Source organism: Sciurus carolinensis, chromosome 1 (genome assembly GCF_902686445.1).
Source record: "Sciurus carolinensis chromosome 1, mSciCar1.2, whole genome shotgun sequence".
In the NCBI taxonomy this organism is placed as follows: domain Eukaryota; kingdom Metazoa; phylum Chordata; class Mammalia; order Rodentia; family Sciuridae; genus Sciurus; species Sciurus carolinensis.
The window spans coordinates 196,046,205-196,071,374 of record NC_062213.1 but is presented as its reverse complement, the minus strand read 5'-3'; the positions used below and the strand labels follow the sequence as shown (position 1 = coordinate 196,071,374).

The window sequence follows — 25,170 nt, the reverse complement described above, 5'->3', positions numbered from 1 at the left end:
CCAACCATTTACTAAAACATTTTCCATAAGTCAAGCGTGATGTTTCAGACATTATTCTTCACGATAATCCTACAAGCTGGTATATTTTTCATAATGGTATACAATAAAAAACAATGCCAAGAAGTAATTCAGGCCAGGTCACACAAGAATTAAAAAGCACAGCTAGAGGGAAGGGGTTGTGGCTCAGTGGTAGAGTGCTTGCCTAGCACAAGTGAGGCACTGGGTTTTATCCTCAGCACCACATAAAAATAAGTGAATAAAATAAAGATATTGTGTCCATTGATAACTACCAAAACAAAACAAAACAAAAAACCAGCTAGAATGGGAACTTGTGTCCTCGGTTCCAAGCTAAATGCTTTGCTGTTACCCCAGGAGGTCCCCCCTTGCCACTGCCCTTCACTACCCAGACCCCCATCATGCTGACTGGGAAGCAGCACAATGCTGAGGGAAGGCTTGACGGCCTCGGTGTGAAGCAAGCTCTGCAACAAGCACAGGGCGTGCCATCTGACTTCTTTCTGCCTAAACTTGGGCTCTGGTTTCAGGACCAATCGACACCTCTCTGAACTCCTACGCAAACTGTGAGACGGATATACCTTAGGCCATTATTCACTCCCACCCAAAAGCTGGGCCCTAAGGCCCATTATTTACTGGGTTGAAGAAGACATGTGCTAAAGGAAAGACCACTGTACCATACCAGACCTGCCCAAGTTCAAATTAAAGCCACTGCCCTGAGTCTAGGTCACATCTGGCCTCACCTTCTTCCGGTCTTCTTCATTCTCAATGGGATCCACTGCACAGCAAGGCTTGGCGTACAGCATGAAGTCGAAGCGAGCATATTTACAGAAGCCACAGGCATTGCAGAGGAAGGGATCCTTTTCATCATAGTTGATGGATCTGAAGAACCAAAGTATTTGAGTCACTGGGGCAGCAGGTTTGCAGGAGTGTCTAAGGAGATGTACTATGCCACATCTATACTCTGGAAATAATTTCAGGAATTACCAAAGAAACAACAATAGGTGAAAATGATGTACGCAACCAGGTAACCAGAAAGGCAGAACTAGAACTAAACTCAATTCCCTTCTTGGGTCCACCCCTGCCACTGGATAGGCAACCATACACACACACATACCCCACTGTTCTGCCTCCTTCCGTTCGTTCTATTCCCAATCCTTGCACCCACTATACATACCCATAATCCTCTAAATATGGAGGGTACCAGACCCTGAAATTGCCTGTAACTGTTACAGAAAATTACAAAGAAGGTGCTTGGCCCTGGCCAGGGGGCAGTCACTGCATTACCTGCATTTGTGACACTGGTACACATTCTCTCCACAGTTGCCACAGACCCCTGGGTTGGCAGGGACAGAGGCGCTACAGCGTGGGCACTGCAGGGTCTCTGTGGAGGCCTGGTAGTTTTCATAGAAGTCTGCAAACTCGATCATTAGGTTGGAGGCCACAATGGGCAAGGGCAGGTCAATCTTCACCTCTGTCTGCCCAGGGGTCAGCTGAACTTTCTTGGCTTTGTGCCAGCGAGCCGGCCTAGGAGAGATAGTGTCAGACAGAGGAACAGAGGGCCTGAGAGTCATTTAACCCTCCATGGTGACAGTCTGGATGAGACAAAAAGAAAGACTGCCCTATATATTTTTCTAAGGCAGTTAAGTGGTTACTCTAAAGAAATCTGAGAAAAAATTGCAAGTTAATTTAAATTTTTTCCACTATGTTTTCTCTATAAAAAAGGACAGATCATATAAATGCTTTAACTGTTACATATGATAAATTGAGATTTGAAGAAAATAACACAAGTTCATTCCAAGGGAAGACATTACTCCAAAAATAAGCCACACTAATGCCTATGATCCTAAGGGGCACAATGATGTCGGCCACCAAGTTCCCATCATGATGTCTACCTTGGTAGGATAAAGCTAGGCTACTTTCAAGAGCAGAGGCATATACCAGGATCTGGTTAGGGACAAAACCAAGTGCTAAACTGAGTCATAAAGAGAACAGGCATATAGTAATTTAGGGGTAACTACAATAATATGATTAGAGTTATACTTTAATGAGTACTTACCACATGTAAGGCCGTTTCCAGCACTTTACACATATTAGGTCATTAAATTCTTAAAGACCCTGAAAGTGGGAACCTGGGTTCATTTTATAGTTATGCAAATTGAAGTTTAAGTAAGTTCTTCAAAGTCACAGAGATGGGAGTTGAACCACACCATCTACCAGTAGCTATGCAGACTGAACACAACAGAAAGTCAAATGTACCTCCTCTGCAGGTGCTACCAAAATTGGCAACAGCTGGTTTCAGGTTACCAATGTTAACTCTGCCTCTCAAAGGAAGAGGAAATACCCTCAAGCAGAGCTCCTGGCAATGCTGATGTGGTGCACTCACATTATTCTGCCTTTTGGAATAATGGTCGACAATTCCACTTTCTATGTGCAGAACAGCACTGCAAGCCTAGTCTTGTCTTTTTCTTTCTTATACTAGGAATTCACCCTAGAAACCCTCTTCTACTGAGTCACATTTCAGACTTTTTTTTTTTTTTGGTCCATTTTGAGATAGGGTCTCCCTAAGTTGCTGAGGCTGCCCTTGAAAGCATCACAAGTCTTAATATGCAAATAGCATCTAACCTATGTTCTCTGTCCAACAGCAAGGCCTGAGACCTCAATAGAAAGAGTTCTGTCTCTGTGACAAGAGACATAATAACACAGCTCAGACCTCTTTGGACCCATATGACACATGCTCTGATCCAGATGCTGGGGCCCAGGGGTTAAAAAGACTCAACATGGGCAGATATGGAGGGTAGGCACTATGCAGAAATGGAACAAATACACACTAGAGAACACTCTTGAGAAATACTTCATGCTGTATGTGAAAAAATATAGCTGTCTTAATCCAAGAAATGGCAATGTAGATGGTTTTCCTTACGACTAGAATTACTCTAGTTAAAATGGACATGAGATGCTGGAAGGCCCTTGTCGACTCCCTCTCCCGAGGCAGGCTGCTGAAGAGCTTCCACAGCCCCCTAAGGTGCCACTGACTTAATTTAAAAATAATCTTTGCCAGTATCTTCAGGAACTAGTATTTCACTTTTGTCCCTCAGTTACTGACTCAGCCATAAGGACATACTGACCTCTAGGGACGTGCAAATCTGTGCCCTTCCAGGAACCAAAGACAACAACTAATATTAAGCCTTACAAACCTGCTACCCCACCCCAAGTCTGCAAATCCCATACTTGTTTTTCAACTCCACGATGGCCTGCACAGTTCGGTTGTTATAATACAGGTTGATGGTCCGCACCATCTTGGTCCGTTTCAGGTCCCCAATTTTCACTGTTACTTTGCTAATGGTGTGACTGCCGATGAGCTTCACAACCTGCTGGGTGGTGGTATACCGCGTGTCCACTTTAATAGAAGACAGCTTGATATACTAAATACAAGGGTACACAAAAACAAGAATTAGTTCAAGAACTAACAGGCTCCTCCTGCCTTCTTCAACATTCATCAGCATATTACATTCTTCATCCATGGATGAAGCTGCTACTCACAGTAACAAATGCGGCATGCAAGAATCTACACTACTGGTGACCAGACATTAGGAGAGGAATCTACACAACAATAGCCAATCTTTGGAACCAAGAAACCCACTGCACCTGCAAGCCCAGAATACCATGCTAAAGGTTTTACTTACACAAAATGGCACTTCTGGATTGTTACACACCAGGCAGGGATCGCTCTCCAGGTAGTAGCCATCAAACTCCACTAAGCCAGATAAAGTGCTAAGGAAGAAACATTTTCAGCATAAGGAAAATTCATTTTAGAGAACCCTGAGCTTTACAAAGAAGTACAATAAAGCCAATCAGCATCCCTCAAACTGAGCCATCTCACAGCAAGAACATATGGAATACGAGAAAATCCAAACGGGGTTTAGAAGTTATGGGAAAAAATTTCAACTAATTGACCTTAGACGTGTTCTCAGCTGATATTACTCCTTACCACCCTGTGAACTCAGCGAGTGCACTCTGAGTGTCTTCCAAGTGCAAGGGCCTGAGCTATAAGGAGGGAGTCAGACTTGATCGACTAGGTGGGTTTGCTGTTCCTAAGGAGTTTCTCAGTTCATACAGTCTATCAATAGGTACAGAGCTATTCAAAAGGGTGAGTGTGCTTCAAACAGGCAGGAAACAAAACAAAGCTCACTTGTAAATGTTGGAGTTGGGATGGTTGGTAAGAATATGGTTTTGAGTCCGCAGAATCTCCACAGCCTTCTGTGAATATTCCTTCAACTGAAATAGGATCCAGTGAAGAAACATAGTTAAAGGTCAAGTCTCACTAAAAAGACTTTTTCTGGTCTTTTGCTTTCTGGCTGAAGACTACTCTCCAAGTACTAGACTTCAGTCCCCATTCACAATCATACAAAGTTGGTCCTAATTCCCAACTGTTTAATTTCCCAACTCCTCCTTTAAAAGTTCCACAGACTCAGTGATAGTTCACCCTCAGACGTTATGGAAAAAGATAATTTTTATTCCTGTGGAGAAGTCATGAAATGGTTATGTAATTGTACAAACATTTTTAGGCACAAAAACGGGCTACCAGCACAGGCAGGCCATTCTCTTTCCTAGTCAATTGTGTACTGGGCTGCATTTCCTTCCTTATTTGACAGACTTCTGGCCAAATCAAATTCAGACTATACTTACTTGCTAGTGCATATTATCTACACGATATACAAATTTATTGGGCATTTTTAATTAGAAATACAGAACTAAATATATTTAAAAGAGATTTCACAACACACACACATACACACACACACACACACACACACACACACACACACACACCCTGCCATCTAGGGTAGTCATAATTTTCTTTAGAGAAAAAAGAAATAAGACAAGTTAGTCTCTCTGACCATATTGATTATTACCTTCTTCTCTGTCTGTGGGGTTTTCAAGGAGAAATAGCCCAGCAGGTCTACAAACTGGGCAGCCTTACGACCATAAGCTGGGAGTTCTGGCCAGATGGACCACATCAGATCTAGCAGGAGCTCCTGTTGAGATTTGCTGGAATTTCTGTAAATAAACAGTTCCTGTTAGCAGGCAGCAGAAAATCCTGAGGCACCTTTATTTATCACCACAGCCCAGGTACTATTTCTGTAGACATATCTACTTCCTAAAACATAGGTTAAGGTGGAATGGTTTGGTGGTTCTTTTGACAATTAATCCTAACAAAGGTAGCACAGTCATTTAATCTTCAGTAGGTGGTCTATTCTCATCTGACCTTACTCTAGGGCAGGTAACTGAGCTTTTTTAGTCAATAGTCAAGTCTGCTCATTTAAAAAATTCCTAAACAGGCTTATGAGCAGAAAGCAGTCTCTTGTAATTAGCTGAACAGCTAGAAAGCGACAGATCACGGAAGAAATCTTTAATACTAAAGAGGATTCAGGCTGGTGTCAATACTGACAATGTGACCACGAGTATGTGACAAAAAGCCAAGGTAGAACTACTTCAAATGCACCCTGTTTCCAGACCTATGCACATTTGGCAAACCAAGCCCTGGCCCCACCTGTAGATATGCAGTGTCAGGCAGTGGGCCTGCCAGCGTACTGAGGAAGAATTAGACTCCAACAGGAAGCAACGCAGAAACTGGATCAGGGTTTCCTTATCGGCAAATTTGTTCAGCTGGTTCACCAGAGCAGTGCACAGCTGGTCCTCCTGGCTGCCGGAGCTCTCACCTACAAGATCAGGGCAGGACTGAGGACTAAAGACAGGAAGAAGTCACCCAGGGGCCTAGGTCTGTGCCATCAGAAGGAGAAGAGTGAATTCTGCCTATATCTCAAAGTTTCTACTAAATGGTTATAATTTGTAAAATAATTTTCTGTTTACCAGGGGAAAAATGGGTTGGCCCTAATTGAAACACAAAATAATGTAAGGTAAAGCACCTCCCTTTGCCCTCAATTGCTGATGACCTGTCTCAGGTCTTCAAGGATCATGAAAAGCAGCAAAGCCAAAAGAGCTGACATCCACAGAGCATCCATAGCTGACTAAGCAGTATTTCACTTTCTTAACTCTCACAATCATGTCACAGAGCAGGTACTGTTACTTAGTATTTCACAGGAAAAAAAAGTGGCCTACTAAAAATGTTCAGTGCACTTTGACCTTTCCCATTAATCAGTTGGTATAAGAAGACCAACCTTCAGCGTAGCTGAAAATGAGATTAAAAAAACAGATACTAGAAAGCACTTCAGAAAACCGGAATGAAGGATCTTTCAGAATTTCAGAACAGAAGTTGGGCACAGTGGCACAGGCCTGTAATCCCAGCAGCTCAGGAGGCTGAGGCAGGAGGTTTAAGAGTTCAAAGCCAGCCTAAGCAAAAATGAGGTGCTAAGCAACTCAGTGAGACCCTGTCTCTAAATAAAATACAAAATAGGACTGGGGATGTGGTTCAGTGGTCGAGTGTCCTGAATTCAATCCCCAGTACCAAAAAAAAAAAAAAAAAAACCCACCAGAATTTCAGAACAAAGCATGTGCTCCAAAAGAGAGTTAAACAGATCACCTAATAACCAAGACCAAGGGGTGACTTACCATCTTTCTCCTTCTCTTTTTCTTCTTTCTTGCTCTTTTTAGTGGAAGACTTGGACTGTGTTGTGGCTTGTCCAGAACTGGAGGCCACAGGGGCCGAAGAGGAAGCCACACCAGAGGACCCCGTGGAGGCTGCCAGGGCAGCAAGCACTTTGCTGCCACACAGAGCACAGGAAAGCAGCTGCAGCAGCACCGGGGACACCCCCTCATCCACCAGGAAACTCACTTGGAGGAGGAAGTACAGGACAGCTGTAAGCAGAGGGGTGGTGATCAGCCACACAAGAATGGGACAGCTGTGCCACACTGCCACAGCCACTCTATTCCCACCAGCTTTCTCTGAGTTCTCTGTGGGACATTGCCCAGAAGAGGAAACAGTCAAAACCATTAGAACAACTGCAGACACCTGGACCTGGTCTCCACTCCTTTGCATAGGGGATTCTCCAAACGTCTCTACTCCTCTTTAGCTTCACTGCCACAACCTCAAGGTCAGATACTCCTACTCTGTGTTCCCACAGCACCCCAAATTTTGACATTCAGTCCTTATCACACTTAAGTTTTTACTTTCTTCTTTGCTAGGCAGAGTTTTGTCTCTATATCTTCTTATGGCTCCAGCATCCAGTTCAGTGCTTATTAGCACAAAGCAGCCTCAATAGACAGTTCTTGAAGGAATGAACACTATCAACCAAAAAAGCAGCTGTGCTTACAGTCGTCTTTGATGCAGAATTTCTGCCAGTTGATGGTTCGCTGGGCGGCAATTTCAGCACAGGCTTTCAGGTGCTCCATCTGAAAGGGAAACCAATCACGAGAAATGAGCAGCTCCACCAAACAGCCCAAATAAGCCCACACCTGCTGCCTCGAGCGGCTGTCACCTAGCTTGGGACTGCAAAGTGACCATGGTCTTCCATGCAGGGACTGCTAATAAACCTGGGAGCAGGGCTCACAACCACTGCAGCTAATAGGAGACTGCCTCTGTTCTGTTTCCCACCACACAGGGGGCCTTGGTTTTCAGGGAACCTTCAGGCTACTCACTAAGGCAGAAGCAAGGTAGACCACGCCCTGAGAAACTATAAATCCACTTCACTTTTTTTCTTGCTACAAACACAAAGCAAGAACACTAGATGAGCAAGCTAGGAGTTATTAAAATTAAAGATTTTCTTTCTAGATGCTCAAAAGCAAAAGGTTCCATTACTCCCCAAAGTCCAAACAGTATCTCTTCAGGCAGTAATATATTCTATACTTCAACCTCCATCATTTATTTAGCATTCAAGGACAAAAACCAGAGGTGCATACGTTTTGGCTTGATCCTATCTGTGACATGAGTAAAGGACATGAGTAAGAAGTTCAAGCCACCTCAATCTCATAACAGGAACTGCTGCCAGGTACAGTGAGGAATTCCAGACCTTGAAACCAACTACACAAGACACAGCACCCACCCCAGTGTTACATTCTACCTGGAGCTCAACTCTGGCCAGGACACCCTCTAAACGTTTTAAAGCCCTGTACTGCTCCATCCCATAACCTATTGAGTCTCATCACATGCCCTTCCCCTACCCTACAATTTCCCAGCCCTCGTACCAGACTGATGAGCGTGTCATACTGCAAGGCGGAGCCTGAGCTGGCTGTAACCACACTTGCCCGGAGGAATATTCCCTGTTCCTCCAGCAACTTCTTGATCCCACGCACATGGGAGTCTAGAGTGTGCAAATCCCGGAGCTGGCGGTACTTCTCCTTTGATCCACAGATGAAGAGCAGAAGTTTGCGGACTTGGCGGCGGACAAATGGAGTCTGCTGGATCATCAGGTACTTGAGGGGATAAACACAACAGGGTCAGTGTCTCTAGAACTATATCTATACCACCTTAATTCTAACACCCTGGGTTTTAATGAACTCCAATTAAAACTGGTGAGTAACACAAGACAAGACACAGTTGTCCAATCTACAACCCAATCCACAGGGATTGGTTCTAGGAGCCCCCCTGCCACAATACCCAAATCCACAGATTTTCAAGTCCTTTATATAAAATGGTATAGTATTTGCATAAAACCTATGCACATCCTCCATATATTTTAAATAATCTATTACTTATAACATCCAATACAATGTAAATGTTTTATGAATAGCTGTTATATTGTATTGTTTAGGGAATAATGACAAGAAGAGGTTCACAAATGTTCAGTAGAGACAAATTTTTTTTAAAACACATATTTTTGACCAGGCACAGAGGCACATGTCTATCTCAGTGGCTCAGGAGGCTGAGGCAGGAGGATCGCAAGCTCAAAGCCAGCCTCAGCAACTTCCTAAGCAACTTAGTGAGACCCTGTCTCAAAATAAAAAAAAAAAAAAAAAGGGCTAGGGATGTGGTGGCTCAGTGATCAAGTGCCCCTGGGTTCAATCCCTGGTACCAAAAAAACAAAATAAAACAAAAAATATTTTTGGTCCAGCTGGTTAAATGTGTAAATGTATGGATACCAAGGGCCAACTGAATTTCCTCCCAGACACGTCAGCCTCTGATGAACTCAGGTATCCCTTAAAGGGACCAGAAGAAAGAAAAACATAGAAAGAAAGAATTCAAAAGGGAAAAAAAGAACCACAGTATTAATGTTCCTCTTCCTTCCTCAAATACTTAAGATATTTGCAAGGAAGCTGGCAGTTTCTCACTTCCCACAAATACCTAGAAGGAAATAAGCATTATGAGTCACTTTTCCAGGTAAAAGCTAGGGAAGAGGCTGAGGTGGTGCAGCTATTCAACTCGAAATGGGCGTCTGAGATTCTTCTTCCCAGGTTTGCCATCTGATTAAGCTACCACTTCTGGGTTCCAACCCCACCCACCATACTCCACTGTGGTACCCAGGCCAGAATCACACCACTTGCACTGCCTCACTGCCAGCCAGCTCCTTCCAAGTTTCTGCCAATGGGGAGCACTGGAGGGAAACTGGGGAAAGAAAGCAAGGAGCTAACTCCCTCTGCAGTCCCACCGACAGCCTCACACAGGACAGTCGCCAGCTCTAAACAGCAGCTTCTTTCAGTGCTTCCCAAATCTTCACGTCACATCCCCTCAGAGCTCAGGGGGTACCAGAAACAGTACCTGCTCCTCAAAGAACTGCTGCCCAGATTCATGGGCTTTTCTTCTTCATTCCAGGGTTGCTAGTAGTTCTCTGGGTTACCGCAGTGTTGCATTTATGTCCTTTTTGGTTCTCAAACAGGCATTTAACCAATACCCTACACTAAAATCTCTGAAGGTAACTAGAGTGCTTCCTGTTTTCTCTGACAGAGTCTAAATGAGTGAACCTGCCCATCACTGCCCCATGTGAGGGAAGTTAAACATACACAATCAGAAACTAGAGCTTATGACTTGCTTGGATACACACTGTCCACAGTCTCTCTCAATGGCAGATTCTAGAGGGGCAAGATCATGACTTAAATGAATGGGAGGGCCCTGCTGGAGGAACACTGAGTGAGGATTAGGACGAAACAAGCCAAGAGGGTGACAGCAGATGTGTCTGCCTCTAGATTGGAACACTGCTCAGGACCTTCACTCACCTCCGAAAGGAAGTAGAACCACGAGTGATCAAAGACAGGAGGTGGAATTCGAGAATTGGTGTCCGCAATCTTTTTGATTTGATATGGAAGCCTCAGCACCATCTCTGTGAGAAGTTGAGTATAGGCCTCAAACACGTCAGCAGCATGGCCCTAGGAGAACATGAACGTGAGAACCGGTGCTTGCCACAATTAGGAAAGGGTAGCTATTGCTCACTAGGCGTTATCTACATTCTGGAGTTGGCAAAGGGCACTTTTTGAAGCTACCATCACCACTGACAGACAAGTTAGTTTTCAAATACAGAAAGACTTAGGACAACTTGGTTAATGCAAAGGTTACAGAGGTGACAGCTCACTGCTCTTTGATGTTCTGGCATTTCCTTCTGTGGTTTTAGACAGTGCATCAACTGTACTCAGCTTACACAAAAATTAGAGCTAGACTGGCAAAACTTGGGGGAGAAAATGGAGTAGTTAAGGATTTCCCATCTTTCTATGAGAGATGTATCACATTCCCTAGAACCAATACTTTCTATTATAACAACAAATATTTAAATAAACCAAGCAGGCCAGAATCACCAAGTTTGGTCAAGGTTCCTGGGTTCACATCATACAAACAGGCAGACGTGCTGAGAGATTTGAGGATGATGGGAACAACAGTTATCTTACAAGCTGTGTAGTCCCACAGGAAGGATCCACAGAAGTCTAGGAGTACAATATGTTCCATATATTCAATCCCCAGTTTCTTACTGCCTCTATACTAAGCACTGAAGATAAAAGTAATAATTTAAAAAATAGTTTTTGCCAATAGTTTAGAGGGAGAGACAAGAAAATATGTACTGTGTGCTCAAGGATCCAGGGAAAACTGGTAGCAGAAAAGTGTGTTAGTTTTCCAAGGATCCAATGCTTGAGGTGGGTGTTGAAGGAGGAGTAGGAATTCACTAAATGGAAGGAGAAATGAACACAGGAAAAGAATTTCAGAAGGCACAGCATGCACACAATATAATCAACACCCAGCCTGGTAGGGCTGCCTGCAGGGGGTGCTACAAGCGATAATGCTAGAGAATTAAGGTGGCTGGATCCATAAGGGACTTTTTGACCTAAAAGTCATGGCTGGTAGATAAGAACACTGGTGGGAACTGTTCATAGACTCTTCCATCAGAAAGCCCATGGTACCTAGCATGTTCAAGATTTTCTTGTGACACAACAGCAGAGGGCTATCTGATATACACCAAGACACGACCCACAGCAGGTGGCACTACTCTGCACACTTCTCATCCTTTTCTAAGGAGCTTAATGTGGAATGAGATGACTGATTTCATTTAGAGCCTCAGGTTTCCAGAGGCAGGAACAAGAAAGCCAGATTGGGGTGGTAGTCATTTATTAAATTATGCTGAGATTAAACAGCACCAAGGAACTTGGTTCCCTCCTGCTGCAGCTCACTTGAGGCTGCTTAAGCTTCGTTCCCTGAGTTCAGAGCAGAGCGCTCAGGAGGAGAGCTGCGAGTGCTCCTTTGACCAGGGTAGAACTCACCTTCACATACTGGCGGAGAAAGAACGGGCTCATATCTGGGGGGGATGAAGTCGTATGAGGCTTCAGCAACTGGCTAGTAGCCACGGGCTCCTCATCATTCTGTTGGCCCTTCCAATACTCCAGCAGTGATTTGAGCACATGCAGGCAATAATCCACAGCCCCTGAGCTCAGCAGGGCTGCTGCTGTGGCACTGGAGATGAGGGAAGATGACTGGAAGGGAGAAAAAATACACACAGAGAAGGCAAGAATGTCTTGTAAAAACTGTGCAAACTAGTGCTAAGGGGTTGGAAACGCATTTACAACAGTCTGCAATGGAAGTGAGCTCATCAGTCTCTTGCATTAATATTTCCCCCAACTAGCTCAAAGATTTCCCCCAACTTTTTGGAACAACCCTCATGTAAGAGAAAATGAGTACCAGTGCTTAGTCTAACTTCTCTGCATGCATGTGCCAGAGACCAGGGAGGTGATGACTAGAAGAACCCTTTCTGCTGGAGAAAGGGGGAAAAAAACTCCGGGTTTTCTCTTTTTCCTTGGGCAATGAGAAAAGAAGACCATTTCAATGAGGAAAGAGAGAACTTTCCATATAGGTTCTACAACAACCTCACCCTCCCAGTAGGGGTGCTTCCATAGAACCAGTTTCCAAAGGAGATGGGGGTGAGTGATCACATGCATAAAAAAGTATGAGAAAAGCTACTGTAAATAAGACCATTAGGAGAGCCTTGCAAATCCCAGCAAACCCCACAGCTCATAAGCTCATTAAGATTGGATGCAGTTCAGCCTCAATTTCTACCTTCTCCGCTCTGTGCTAATCTCCTTTCACCACACACACTTCGCTTTCTTTCTGCTTTATTACCATACCTTATAGCAACAGACACCAGGGGAATCCTCTTAGCCACTCTGTGCCTTGCAGAACAGGCCCTTGCTTTTCAATAATAGAACTTCCAAACCCTTTAACCCCTCCATTGGAGGAATTGTTGGCAAACACCAGAGCTTGGAAGGGATTCTGAAAAAGGTGGAAGTTCTGTTCTTGAAGAGGTAACAGTTTCGACTCTTACTCCCCTCAGGTAACAATGGCCTTATTCTAAAAGAGGACCACCACCTCTGCCCTCAGCCTGCACCAACTGGACAATCCTCTTACCTTTCCCCAAATTAATAAGCTAAAAGCAAAAATACCTCACATATGGAAGACTTGGATCCGGATTTGGTGCGAGACATGAAGACACTGAGGAGGCGCATCACTACCAGATGGACTTCATTTAGGGCACTGCGCTCATTCTTCTTGGAGACATCCTGCAGGCAGAAGCAGAAGCCCAGATGCCTATACTTACTTTAAGCTTGAGGCAACCTCTGAATAAAATTCCCTCAAGTCCATTGGCCCTCATCTTTCTTGGGTGGAATCACAGAAAAACCAAGCTCTGGGGTCTGCATGGACTGTAACTGAGGTATCGAGAGCGAGAGCCTACTACACTCAGAGAGCCATAGTAAGATGCAAACACCTAAGAAGATGTTTTCACTGAGCTACGAAAGTGAGGGTGGGAACTTTGTCTTTTTTTTTTTTTTTTGGTGCTGGGAATCGAACCCAGGGCCTTGTGCTTACAAGGCAAGCACTCTACCAACTGAGCTATCTCCCCAGCCCCAGGGAACTTCGTCTTATTCATCATTCTGCTCAGTATCCAACAGTATGCCTGGGCCAAGGTAGGCCCTGAACCCACACAGTGAACCTATAAAATGGAAGCTGTCAGTGGATAGCTACCCTTAGAAGCCAAGTGAAGCTCCTCCACAGAAAGGATCTCAGTCGATTTCTGCTTCTTACACAGCATGCCTCTCCCATTTTTACCTTTTTATCCATGCCCAGTTCCGCAATAAGCTGAGAGAGGAGGTTGTCCAGGGCACCCTTGTCTTTCTCATCTTCTCCATCCAGATCTGTAGTGAGCATCAGAATGACCTAGAAGGCAAAGAGAGAGAAAACATGAAAGCCAATCTCCTAAAGAACAGTGACTATGAACATAGGCATCTCTAGAGAAATCTCAGTCCTACTTCCCTGTTGACCATAACTGTAATGCACTAAAGAGTTCCAGGTTTTCTAAAGCTTAAGAGTCCAGAGTCATAAGAGTCATATTTTGACATATGCCCATCATCACTGAAAAGGTTTTGTAAAAAGTGAACAAAATTGACTAACCTACATTATATCCATCCAAAGAGAATTAAAATAAGGCAGTGTGCTGAGCTAAGAATTTCAGAACAATTTTGCCTCCAAGGAAGGAAGCTAGAAGAATAGCACCCAGACAACATTCCAATACTTAGAGACAACACAGACTAAGACTCAGGAATAGGCCTTTGCTCCTGGCTCAGTTCATAACTACAGCAATGACCTTGTGCATTTTAAAAAGCTTCTCATCTAAAAATGAAGGGCTGTGACTTGTAGCTCAAGCCTGCACTCCATCCTCTGTGACCTAACACCAAGGCTTCCAGGTCCTCTGGAAAATGTGTTCCCTCCTTAAGGACACTGTAATGTAGCAGACCCAGGAGAAGTGAGGGATACCTGCATGTATGGGATGGCCCGGACACCTCCAACATTTCGTAACTGGGGCAAGGTCTGCAATAATCTCTCCAACAGCATTAGTCGGACCATGTGCAACCTAAAAGATAAAGAAAAATACATGAAACATAAGTTAGTACACAAGAGAACCAACTGAGTATAGCGCTTTCCTCCTGTCACCAAAGGAAAGGAGGATCTAAATTCTTAGGAACAGCCCTAGCATTAAAAAGATGTTAGGAAATACACCAGCAACATAGGAGGAGAAATCTCATTCTGTTAAAAGGGAGCAAAACTATTCTAATCTACAACTGATGGTTAAAAATATTTCCCAAGCAAACTATCAGGTTCTAGCCATTCTAAGTATTAGAACCAAACCCATGCTAGGTACGGTGGCACACGTCTGCAATCTGGGAGGCTGAGGCAGAAGAATTTTAAGTTTGAGGGCAGCCTGGGCAATTTAGTGAGAACCTATCTCAAAATAAAATTTAAAATGGGCTGGTGATGTAACTCAGTGGTAGAATGCTTGCCTAGCATGTCCAAGGGGAGACCATGGATTCAATTCCCAGTACCAAAACAACAACAAAACCAACCAAACAAAGAACTAAACCTCTAATTGCAGGTTTTATGGTTTCCCAACACATGCCTTTAACCGGCCTCCAGACATTATTTTCTGGAATCTGATGTACAAGTTCTATATCTCTCAGTTGCACCGTAAGCTGACCTCTTCTTGTTTATGTTTCCTATGTCCTCAGGAAGGTCAGTAAAACTACTGTATTCTCTCTCACATTGTATCCACATTGTCCTAATGTTGATATCACTCTCTTACTGAGCCCAGGAATTTTCCAACATATTTAGTTGGCTCCAACCTAGCTAGCCCTCTTCATCTAAAAACCCACAGTTGGTCTCATGTACCAAGAGCACACCTCTGGAACTCTAGCTAATATGCTGGTTCAAGAAGAACAATATGAACATGTATTAATTAATTAAGTTCCTACTGATGAGTTGATTGGCAGCCTCACCTAACACATGATCACATACAGATTTACTTTCATTATTAGTAAACTGCCCCTGCTTCATTCCACTTCAAGGACTATTTGTAAGAAATGTGCATGATTTTCATGCATTACATATCCTAACAGATATCTAGAATATTTTTAAAATCATAAATACTTGAATAAAAGTATAGGATCTTACTTGAACCATAAATGGTTGTTATTCTAAAAAGAACTCAAAGGAATGAATTAACTGTTCCTCAGAGTATGATAATATATAAAATTCCACACATACATCCATGAATAACTGGGTAAGCTGCAAGCTGTGTGGGAACTACAAATGAGTAAGAACTGCTCAGAGATGGACAAGGTAGTGAGGAAATGTAAGATAACACCAGGAGTTCAAGAGTTTTGTAGATAAAACAGATTTTGAGATGGAATCATGTCTTCAGATTTGGAAAAGACACATGTGGACACACATGTACGAAGGAAAAGGACAAAAATAAGTGCAGTCAAAACCTCAACCAAGATCATGCCATGTTACTGACTTTTCAAATAAATGCCATTATTGAAACTTAACGAGAAAATGAAACCTTAAGCCCCCAAATTGGAATTTTCTTCGCCTTAGTAACTTAAAGTAAAATTTAGTTTTATTCTTTTAAAAAAATTCAGTGACCATTTAATTAACTTACTCATGAAAAAAAGTAATTGAAAAGTACTATAGACTCCCACCACCAATATGGCTAGGTTACCTAAACTGACTCTTCTCCTAAAATCAACTGAAAATCCTAAAAAGATATTATAACATTTTAGAAAAAATGATAAGCCTCCAGAAGTTAAGGCTGGGAGTGGATGGGTTGGAGGGAAAAGCAAGCCAGAAGGTGCTACAAGCGCTTCTAGTAGTTTCTAGGTGCTGCCAGGTGGCGGGCCTGTGGTTGTGGCTGTAGCTGCTTGGGAGTTGGTGGGGGCATGGTAGGACAGCCGATGGTCAGGTGGGGTGAGGCCAACCCGTGATGGACTGTGGAGAAGCAGGCAGATGCCACCAACATCAACAATGGGCACCGGACAGAGAGGGATGCTTCAAACTGGTCCACAGAAAAGCTGAAAACACTGATCCTGGCAGTAAGGGTGCAAAATGTGAAAGACAAGCATGAGGTAACGGAAGTGAGTAAGTTCGTGGAGAGGCATCCGCTAACAATCAAAAAGGCCAACTCATTTTCTTCTACAAATGAAGCAGCAAACTAAACTGGATAGGTACCTCCCAGTCAGGAGTTCAGTACAAGGGACATGTGGAGATCCCCAATTTGTCTGATGAAAACAGTGTGGATTAAGAGGAGATTAGCATGAGTCCTGACAAAGATGAGCCTGACACAGATCTTGTGGCCTTAATGAAGGAAGAAGGGGTGAAACTTCTAAGATAAGCAATGGGAATTTACATCAGCACCCTCTCCTGCTGGGGCTCTCAATTTACAGGATTGCATCATTCTAACCACAAACTTGGGGTCAGGGTCCCTCCTCTTGGGCTTACCCATGTTTTCTGCTGGGTGGGATCAGAGAGTGATTTCTCTTTTATGTATACATATGCTAAATAAACATAATTTCAAAAAATTACGTCTCAAGAAATTTCAAAGGACTAAAATAACCTAGTATGTCCTCCAAAACAAAAAAATAAGCTATGAATCAATAACAGATTATCAGAAAATTCTCCAAATATTTAGAAATTTAGTTAATACTTCTTAATATCCCATAGGCCAATGACTAAATTACAACAAAATACAGAAATACAGATTAAGCTGAACAACAATAAAGACATGTCATCAAAATATGTGGGTTACAGTCAATGGAAGGTTAAAAAGAAATTTTAGAATGAAATATAGTTTCAAACATGTATTTTGAAAGATTTAAAATCAGTAGTTTAACTTTCCATCTAATGGAGCTAAAAGATAATAGAAAATTAAGCAAAAAAGTCAGTAGGTAAAAGGAAATAATAAAGATAGGAACAAACACAAAGCAGACAAACAATAGAAGAAAACCAGTCCTTTGTAAGTTGATAACCACTAGCTAGATGACTGTTATAAAAAGAAGATACTAGGGGCTGGGGAATAGCTCAGTTGGTAGAGTGCTTGCTTTGCATGCACAAGGCCCTGGGTTCAATTCCTGGCACCACCACCACCAAAAAAAGAAGATACTATAGACCCTAAAGACATCATAAGGATGATAAAAATAAATTTACAAACTATGTGCCAATAAAACTGGCAACTTAAATAAAACAAATTCCTTACATGTTTATAACATGCTAAAATTGATACATGAAGAAATAGAAATAATTTTCACTGAAAGAATGAATGTATATAATTAGAGAAATGCAAATCAAAACCACCCTAAGATTTCATCTCACCCAGTTAGAATGGTTATTATCAAGAACACAAGCAATAATAGGTCTTGGCATGGATGTGGGGGAAAAGGCACATTCATACATTGCTGGTGGAGTTGTAAATTGGTGCAGCCACTCTTGAAAGCAGTATGCAGATCCTCAGAAAACCTGGAATGGATCCACCATTTGACCCAGTTATCCCACTCCTTGGTTTATACCCGAAGAACTTAAAATCAGCATAGTACAGTAATGCAGCCATATCAAGGTTTACAGCAGTTCAATTCACAATAGCTAAATTGTGGAATGAACCTAGATGCCCTTCAATAGATGAATGGATAATGAAACTGGAATATATACACAATGGGAAATTATTCGGGCATAAAGAAGAATAAAATTATGGCATTTACAGGTAAATGGAAGGAATTAGAGAATATCATGCTAAGTGAAATAGGCCAAGCACAAAAAAACCAAAGGTTGAATGTTTTCTCTGATAAGTGGATGATAATACATAAGGGGGGTGGGCGGAGAGGAGTAAGAGAAGAATGGAAGAACACTGAATTGTGCAGAGGGAAATGGGGGCGGGGCAGAGGGAAAGATAGTAGAATGAGAGAGACATTGGTTACCCTATGTCATGTATGGTTACACAAATGGTGTGAATCTACATCGTGCACAACCATAGTAATGAAAAGTTGTATCCCATTTCTGTATAATGGATCAAAATGCAGTCTGTAAAAATAAAAGTTAAAAAAAAAAAAAAAGAAAGAAAGCATAGTTAAAAGACCAGAATATGCTATAACAGCTATAGATTTTTGATACTTTAAACAATCTTCTAGTTTATCCTTTGGTGAAATATTTTTGGGATTAATTAATAAATGATTATTCAGATAAAAAGAATGAACCTATAATTTATAAAATCTTCCCTTAAAGCAAGTCTATCTCTAGATGACTTCACTGGTAAAATTTTCAAGAATTTATGGTTAAAAAAAAAAAATAGCAATCTTATTACACAAACCCTTCCAAAGAAATGAGGAAGGGGAATATGGCCTGACTATTTTAAAGGAAAATTATGAGGCTAGACAAAATACTAGCGGATCAAAAACCCCAAAATATAAAGGATAACATAATCATCTAGTATGCTCATAGGGTTGATTTAATAAGAGAAAAATCAATGTAATTTACAACCACTAACAAAATAAAGGAGAAAAAGTGATATAACCAACACAATAATCATGCAATGAAGTTACTGGAAAGCTCTAAAATATCACTGGAGATAAAAAGTCTCCTAATAAACCAGAAATAAAATTTCCTTGATTTTATAAAGAATATATGTTAAAACAAACCCTCCAGCTAATAACAGGATACTTAATGGTGAAATTTTGAACCTTTTAGAATGAGATAAGGATGTTCACCACGACTGCTTTCAACACTGTCCTGGTAATTCTAGCCAATTTAATAAGGTAAGAAAAGGAAATTGGAATGAGAAATGCTAAACTATAATTATTTATAGGTGACTGTATACCGAAAATACACCAGAATCTGTAATTAGAATTAATAAATAAATTTAGAAAAGTCTCTGGATACAAAGTCAAAATAAGAGTAACAGTGAACTCACTAGAAATTAAGAAGTCATCAGGCCAAAGGCTGAATAAAGATAGAATCCAGAAAAGTAAGCTGAGCACTGAGACTGATTTTAGGGTTTCTAAAAAAAAGGCCAAGATGCTCTGAAGGAAACTTAAGCCTCTGATTTTGAGGACCTAATAGGGTATGTGAGAATCTCATGGAAGAACCACATAAGGATACACTTTCAGTTTAAAAGTAAATAGTAAAAACTACTTTCCCTTCATGCCACTCTTGCCCCCACGCAGAAGTCTACAAGAAATGTTAACCAAACCAAATTGGGTGCGGGGGTCCTTTGGTATAACACTACTTGTATCCTTTTTATGAGCTCTTTGCCAAGTCTGAGTTATGAAAATATTTTGTCTCTTAAAACTGATAATGGGTTACCTTTTAAAATTACGCTTATGATTCAATTGGTTTTGTGCATAATGTAAGGTTTATTTTATTGTATGAATTTCCAACTAACCCATGTTTACTGGAAACACCATCCTTCCCCTAGTGTACAGTGTCATCTTTGTCATAAATCAGATGACCATGCATGTGTGAGTCTACATCTGAACTCCAGCCTGTTCTATCAATCTACTTGTGTATCCTTACACCAATCACACTGCCTTAATTATCAGTTTCAGTTTTATAATAAGCTATCGTTGTGTCATATTTTCTAATTTTATGAATTTTCTTCAATATTGTCTTGACTAAACTTAGTACTATACTTCCAAATAAATGTATCAACTTGCCAATTTTAACACATACATAACACCAGCTGGAATCTGTGACAGGGATTATATGGCTCTGAATCAATCTGAAGACAAATGTCATCTTTAGAATGAGCCTTTCAATCCACAGACACAGTGAGGTACCTCAATTATTTAGGTCTTCATTAATTTCTCTCGTTAGGTTTTGCAGTTTTTGGTATAGAAGTCTTAGCTGTCAAACTTATTCCTACGTATTTATTATTATTTAATTCTACTCAAATAAATCTCAACAAATAAAATAAGTACAAGAAACAAAAATGAAAAGTGATATTAAGAGAGATGGCGAGAGACTATGATGACTTAACATCTATTTAAATGGACCCCCAGAAAGCAAAACAACAGAAAGTGAGGCAGAAACAACCTCTGATGAGATTAATGAGAATTTTCCCAAACTAATAAGATACTAACCCACACATTCAAGATTCACAGACAACTAAGGAAACAAACATAAAGAAAGCCATCCTATTTTGCTTGGTGGTAGAGCACTTGCCTAGTGTGACTGATTCCCAGTACTGGGAAAAAAAAAAAAAAAGCCAGCAAACACAGAGCCCACATTATCCAAACACAATGGAATTAACCTAGAAATCACACTAAAATAAAAAAATAAAAAAAGATTCAGTAGAAAACCCTCTTAAGAAGTTTTTTAAAACCTGCCATAAAAATATCATAGTTAACAGTCTGAGATCTTCATTCAAAACATGTTATAAGTGGCTTCAGCTGAAGCAGAAAGATGGGGAGCAGGGGATGGGAGACGCTCACGGATGTTCTCTTATGTCTCTAACACCTGACTGTGTCAGTAATTGTTTTCTTCCTGATGGAAATCATTCAGTTTAAAATACTGACTCATTGTTTGGCACTAATGTGATAACTGTTGGTCTCAATAAAATCAACAAACATATCACAAGTATTATTCCTTTTTGGAGGGGAGAGTGTACTGGTGATTAAACCCTGAGACATTTCATCACTGAGCCACATCCCCAGGCTTTTTATTTTTTATTTTGAGATAGAGTCTCACTAAGTTGCCGAGGGTCTCACTAAATTGCTGAGGCCAGCCTTGAAGTTGCAATCCTCCTGCTTCAGTCTCTCAAGTAGCTGGGATTATAGGTGTGTGCCACTGTGACCAGCAATCACAAGTGTAATTCTTAAATTTTTCTTCCTCCTCTTCTATTTCTCTAGCCACTCTTTAGTTAAGAATACATTCACTCACCAATCTAGTACCAAATACCACCAAGTTTCCTTAAAGGGGAATGGATTAGAAACTCACAGATTACCTTGTTTCAAAATGTTCTACCACTGGAATTTAGGAATATCAATGCTCTGTCTTATTTCTCCTTTACCTTCTACACAAGCTGAATAAGGAGTTATTTCTAGTATAATCTACCTAATAACTTAATGATGAGCCTCAAACAGTGCCTTTTACAAAAAGGATGTAACATAACGAGTTCCAAGTAATAATGAAACAAAAAAGATTTTAATAAGGAAAATTCATGGTTTTATGACAACCATTTTAGAGTTATTATGGGATTTAGGGAGCATTCAGAGAAAGACTATTTTCTATTTTCTCTGAAATTGATCTTCAGAACTCTAATCAGACAACACAGATCTAAATTGGGTAAGGAAGCATACAACTGTAATCTAGCTACCTGGGAGGCTGAGGCAGGAGAACTGAAAGTTGGAGGCCAGCCTGTGACAACTTATCAAGACACTGTCTCAAAACAAAACAAAACAAAAAAAGGTGGGGATGTTCATTATTAGAGCACATTCCTAACATGCAAAAACCCTGGGTGCAATCCCCAGTACTGGGGGGATAAAGAAGGAGGAGGAAGATAGAGGAGGAGGAAGAGGAGGAAGATAGCTCTGGAGCACTTCCTAAGATGTTAATCTGCTTCATGAGTTTGTTGCCTTTATATTTCATAAGAAACACACCATTGTCACCATTCCACCTCCTGTTTGTGAAACACCCTGACAAAGCTTAAGACTGTGAATGGTCTGTCCTAACCTGTTGCTAGTGTGAACGTCTCCTTCAGCTTCCCCTTCTCCTTCTCCCTCTGAGCCATCTCCTTCCTGGTGCCCAGTGGTGGTGCTGATAGCGCCAGTGCTTGAACTGACACTTCCTGGTCCAGCTGGGTGCCCCTCAGCTGTGGCATCACCGTAGGCACTGCTCCGGCCAGACACTAGAGGAAAATGGTTAAAAAAAAAAACACAAATTGACTCCAAAGAAGAATGGAACACAGTGCACTCTGAAGTCAGCAAAGGATGGACAGTAAGAGGTAGCTTTAGAAATCATTTTCTTCTATATGAAGCTGAATGAGGACTGAATTCATGATCCTGACCCCAGAGCACTAAACTAAATCACACTCTCCAGTGACTCGACCTCCTACAGTACCCAAGTTCCACCCACAAGAATGATCTTCATTTCAACTGCTGATCAATCTACCAAATACTTGAGAGGAAACAAACCTTAAGATATGTAAACCTAGAAATTATCAGCTACTCTTAATCTCCTCCATAAAAAATCTGTCAGTCAGTTGTTAACTACAGACTCATTTCCAAGACCAAACCAAAATGGCTTTATCATGCTCCCTCATTCCAGAGTCCCACCTCATTAGCTAGTGTACTGGGGGGCTGGCTTGCTACATCCATACATCTGCTCTTTACCAGGACTGCCCAAAAATAAGTTCTCCTCAGTAAACAGCAAAAACTACAGGATAATGGGTTTCACAGTCAGTTATTTTAAATCACGATATAGAACTGTGTATGTCACTGCTTTTCTTCCACTAACAAAACTAACAGATGCCTGTAAAATATTTCAATGTCAACTCCATTGAGTGTCAGCAAATCCAACACTTGAAACCACAGTGCTGCAGGTAAATGAACTCCACAAGACTTTCAATGAGTCCCCACAACTTCTCTTTGCTGAAAGTAGTTTCAGACAGGGATTCCTATTTGTCCCCACCCTCTACCCAATAAAAACAGGACCCCCAGGCACATTACCACTGTGCTCGCCAGCCACTGAGTCCACTGCACTGCCCCCGCTCTCCGAGCCCACACTACCACCATGGTCAGCAGGAGAGGTCCGCAGGGTAGAACCGTCAGTCGCTGCTGTGCTGCCCTCGTCATCTGAGGCTGGAGCTGAGAGAGTAACAAGAGCTGTTACAAGTAAAGACCCCTCCTTGGGGTGAAAGCATCAAACTACATAGTGCAGAGAACACAATGCAGTTTATGTATCCTATAGTCAGAGAAAAAAGGGAAAGATTTGCTTTTCTAGTTAATCACTAACAGGAACAAACACTGTACATGGTGGTGCATTGCAAACAATACTGAGACAGAAGTAAAAACCCAGTTTACTGGGCATTTCCTTCGCTCTTACACTACAGTGCAGAGATTCAGTAGGAATCTGTGACGTGGACACTGAGTCTTCTAAGCTAAATGTTTCATGGTCACCATTGTCTAGGTGTTACTGACACCTGCTGAGAGATCTGAAACTAGCCATTGCCATTCAAAGCATCAAACTCTGTATTTTAATGAAATTTGTTTTGAAATCAGTCAATTTGTGCTTAGGAATCACATCATGAGCTCCTGAATCAACTGTTTTTTGAAATCAAGTAGTCCAGAGAGGAGCTCACTGGGAAATTTCACACCTCCTAATCATCCTCATCAGATGCTAATAATGAAGCAAGGAAATTCCCCAGAGACAGCCACAGCATCCAGGATCAGGGCTGAGCTGAGACAGGAGGAAAATGCTAGATGAGATACCCAGGGAAGAAAGCCACAACAGCCACAGAGCATGGTACAGTATGAACACAACCAGACAACACAACAGCGACCTCAGCCTGCAATGACAGCAACTGAAGAGACCTCAGAAAAGCAACAAGCCATGGCAGCAGGTGGGGACAGCCAGTTTCTCTTTTTCTTATCTATCCAGGGTCAAACTCCCACAACTTAAAAAAAAGAAAAGAAAAAAAGAAAGAAAGAAAGGAAAAAGAAGCAAATACAGGGACTCATCAGTCTGGAAAAGTATAAATCAACACTTCTGTTACTCCAGGGTTGATTCTCCAGTGGGCTTCTTGGGTATGCCATCCTCTGTTTGGTTCAACTCTCTATTCAGAAATATTTATATTTTTTCTTTTCACACTAGGAAAGTGAGTGAAATTCAAATCAAAGAGTTCTGAAGATTTCCTGTGAATTTTGGTTACCCACAAACCCCTACCTCTCCTGCTCAGGTCCCTGATGATCGGCCACACAGCCCCACAACTCTGAAGCACAACCCAGTTGCTTGCAGCTCTATTTTTACTTGCAAATAAAGAGTAAAAAGTTAAATGGTATGAGCTCTATTTCTTGTCTCCCTTTTAACGTTTTTTAACATGTTAAAACTCTTAACAAAGAATACTAAACAACATAACTAACTCAAGGCCTAGTGTAATCAGCCTACAAAAACTGCCCTGTGGGCCTCTCCTCAAGAGTCAGCTCAAGCCAGGTAGCATGCACAGTGTGAGGAAGCAGAGCCATGAACACCGGTGCCAAATTCAGCACTATGCCTTCCACACCCACATTCCTAAAGCCAGGCAGAAGCAGGAAGTCCAGAATGGCCTGTCAAAGCAGCTGCCCATTACACTCTCACAGCACTAAGACAAGGCCCAAGGGTCCTGGGGCCCTGAGCCATGCTCCTTGCTGTGGACAGTTACCTGATGCTGTGGTGTCAGAGAGGGTTCCTGCGTCCAGAGAGGAAGAGCTGGGTGCCTGGCCGGACAGTCCTAGGCTCTGAAGGCCCAGGGCACTGCTGCTGCTGCCTGGGAAACAAGTGGAGAGTGAGCACAACATCCCCTCCAGACCCCATCCACAGCTGCTTTGGCCACCTGCTGCCCTCAGGAATTTCTAAAAGCCAGCACACAACCCCCTCTGGCCTACAGGAAGTTAATCAACAGTCACTGCTGTCCACCCCCAAATTCAGTTACGGAGGTGGTAAAATGCTTCCTTCAGCTCAGGCAGAACGGAGGCTGGAGGAATCTAGGAGATTCAGGAGGAAATAATCCAAAACCAAACTAGCAGACCATGAGATTGACTCCCAGTCCGAAATTCTCACCACAATCCCTCTCACTCTCCACCTGTATCCCTGAACAGCTCTCACCCAGATCAACCTCTCCCCAAAATTGGGGACAAGCTAAGTCAGCTGGATATCAGTAACTGCCAAATCCTCTTTGTTGTGCAAGGCAAAGGTCACTCTGTTCTTGGCATTGCCTTCTA

General features: G+C 42.0%; 1 protein-coding gene across 10 annotated transcripts in view; it reads right to left on the bottom strand.

Moving 5' to 3' along the window:
- Ubr4 (ubiquitin protein ligase E3 component n-recognin 4) overlaps positions 1–25,170 on the bottom strand; it is a 133,469-nt gene that overhangs the window by 37,269 nt on the left and 71,030 nt on the right. For 6 of the 10 annotated variants that reach the window (XM_047542310.1, XM_047542351.1, XM_047542362.1 and 3 more), the window contains 18 exons: positions 24,612–24,716; positions 22,921–23,076; positions 21,926–22,100; positions 14,192–14,288; positions 13,487–13,594; positions 12,823–12,939; positions 11,650–11,859; positions 10,123–10,272; positions 8,158–8,385; positions 7,287–7,365; positions 6,586–6,831; positions 5,567–5,735; positions 4,929–5,073; positions 4,205–4,290; positions 3,699–3,786; positions 3,244–3,437; positions 1,300–1,539; positions 756–894 (listed from right to left, as the gene is read on the bottom strand). In XM_047542310.1, coding sequence (XP_047398266.1) covers positions 756–894; positions 1,300–1,539; positions 3,244–3,437; positions 3,699–3,786; positions 4,205–4,290; positions 4,929–5,073; positions 5,567–5,735; positions 6,586–6,831; positions 7,287–7,365; positions 8,158–8,385; positions 10,123–10,272; positions 11,650–11,859; positions 12,823–12,939; positions 13,487–13,594; positions 14,192–14,288; positions 21,926–22,100; positions 22,921–23,076; positions 24,612–24,716 — 2,732 coding nt within the window. The remainder of the gene's footprint in view (positions 1–755; positions 895–1,299; positions 1,540–3,243; positions 3,438–3,698; positions 3,787–4,204; positions 4,291–4,928; positions 5,074–5,566; positions 5,736–6,585; positions 6,832–7,286; positions 7,366–8,157; positions 8,386–10,122; positions 10,273–11,649; positions 11,860–12,822; positions 12,940–13,486; positions 13,595–14,191; positions 14,289–21,925; positions 22,101–22,920; positions 23,077–24,611; positions 24,717–25,170) is intronic. The other 4 variants (XM_047542320.1, XM_047542384.1, XM_047542326.1 and 1 more) reach the window with 3 other exon arrangements.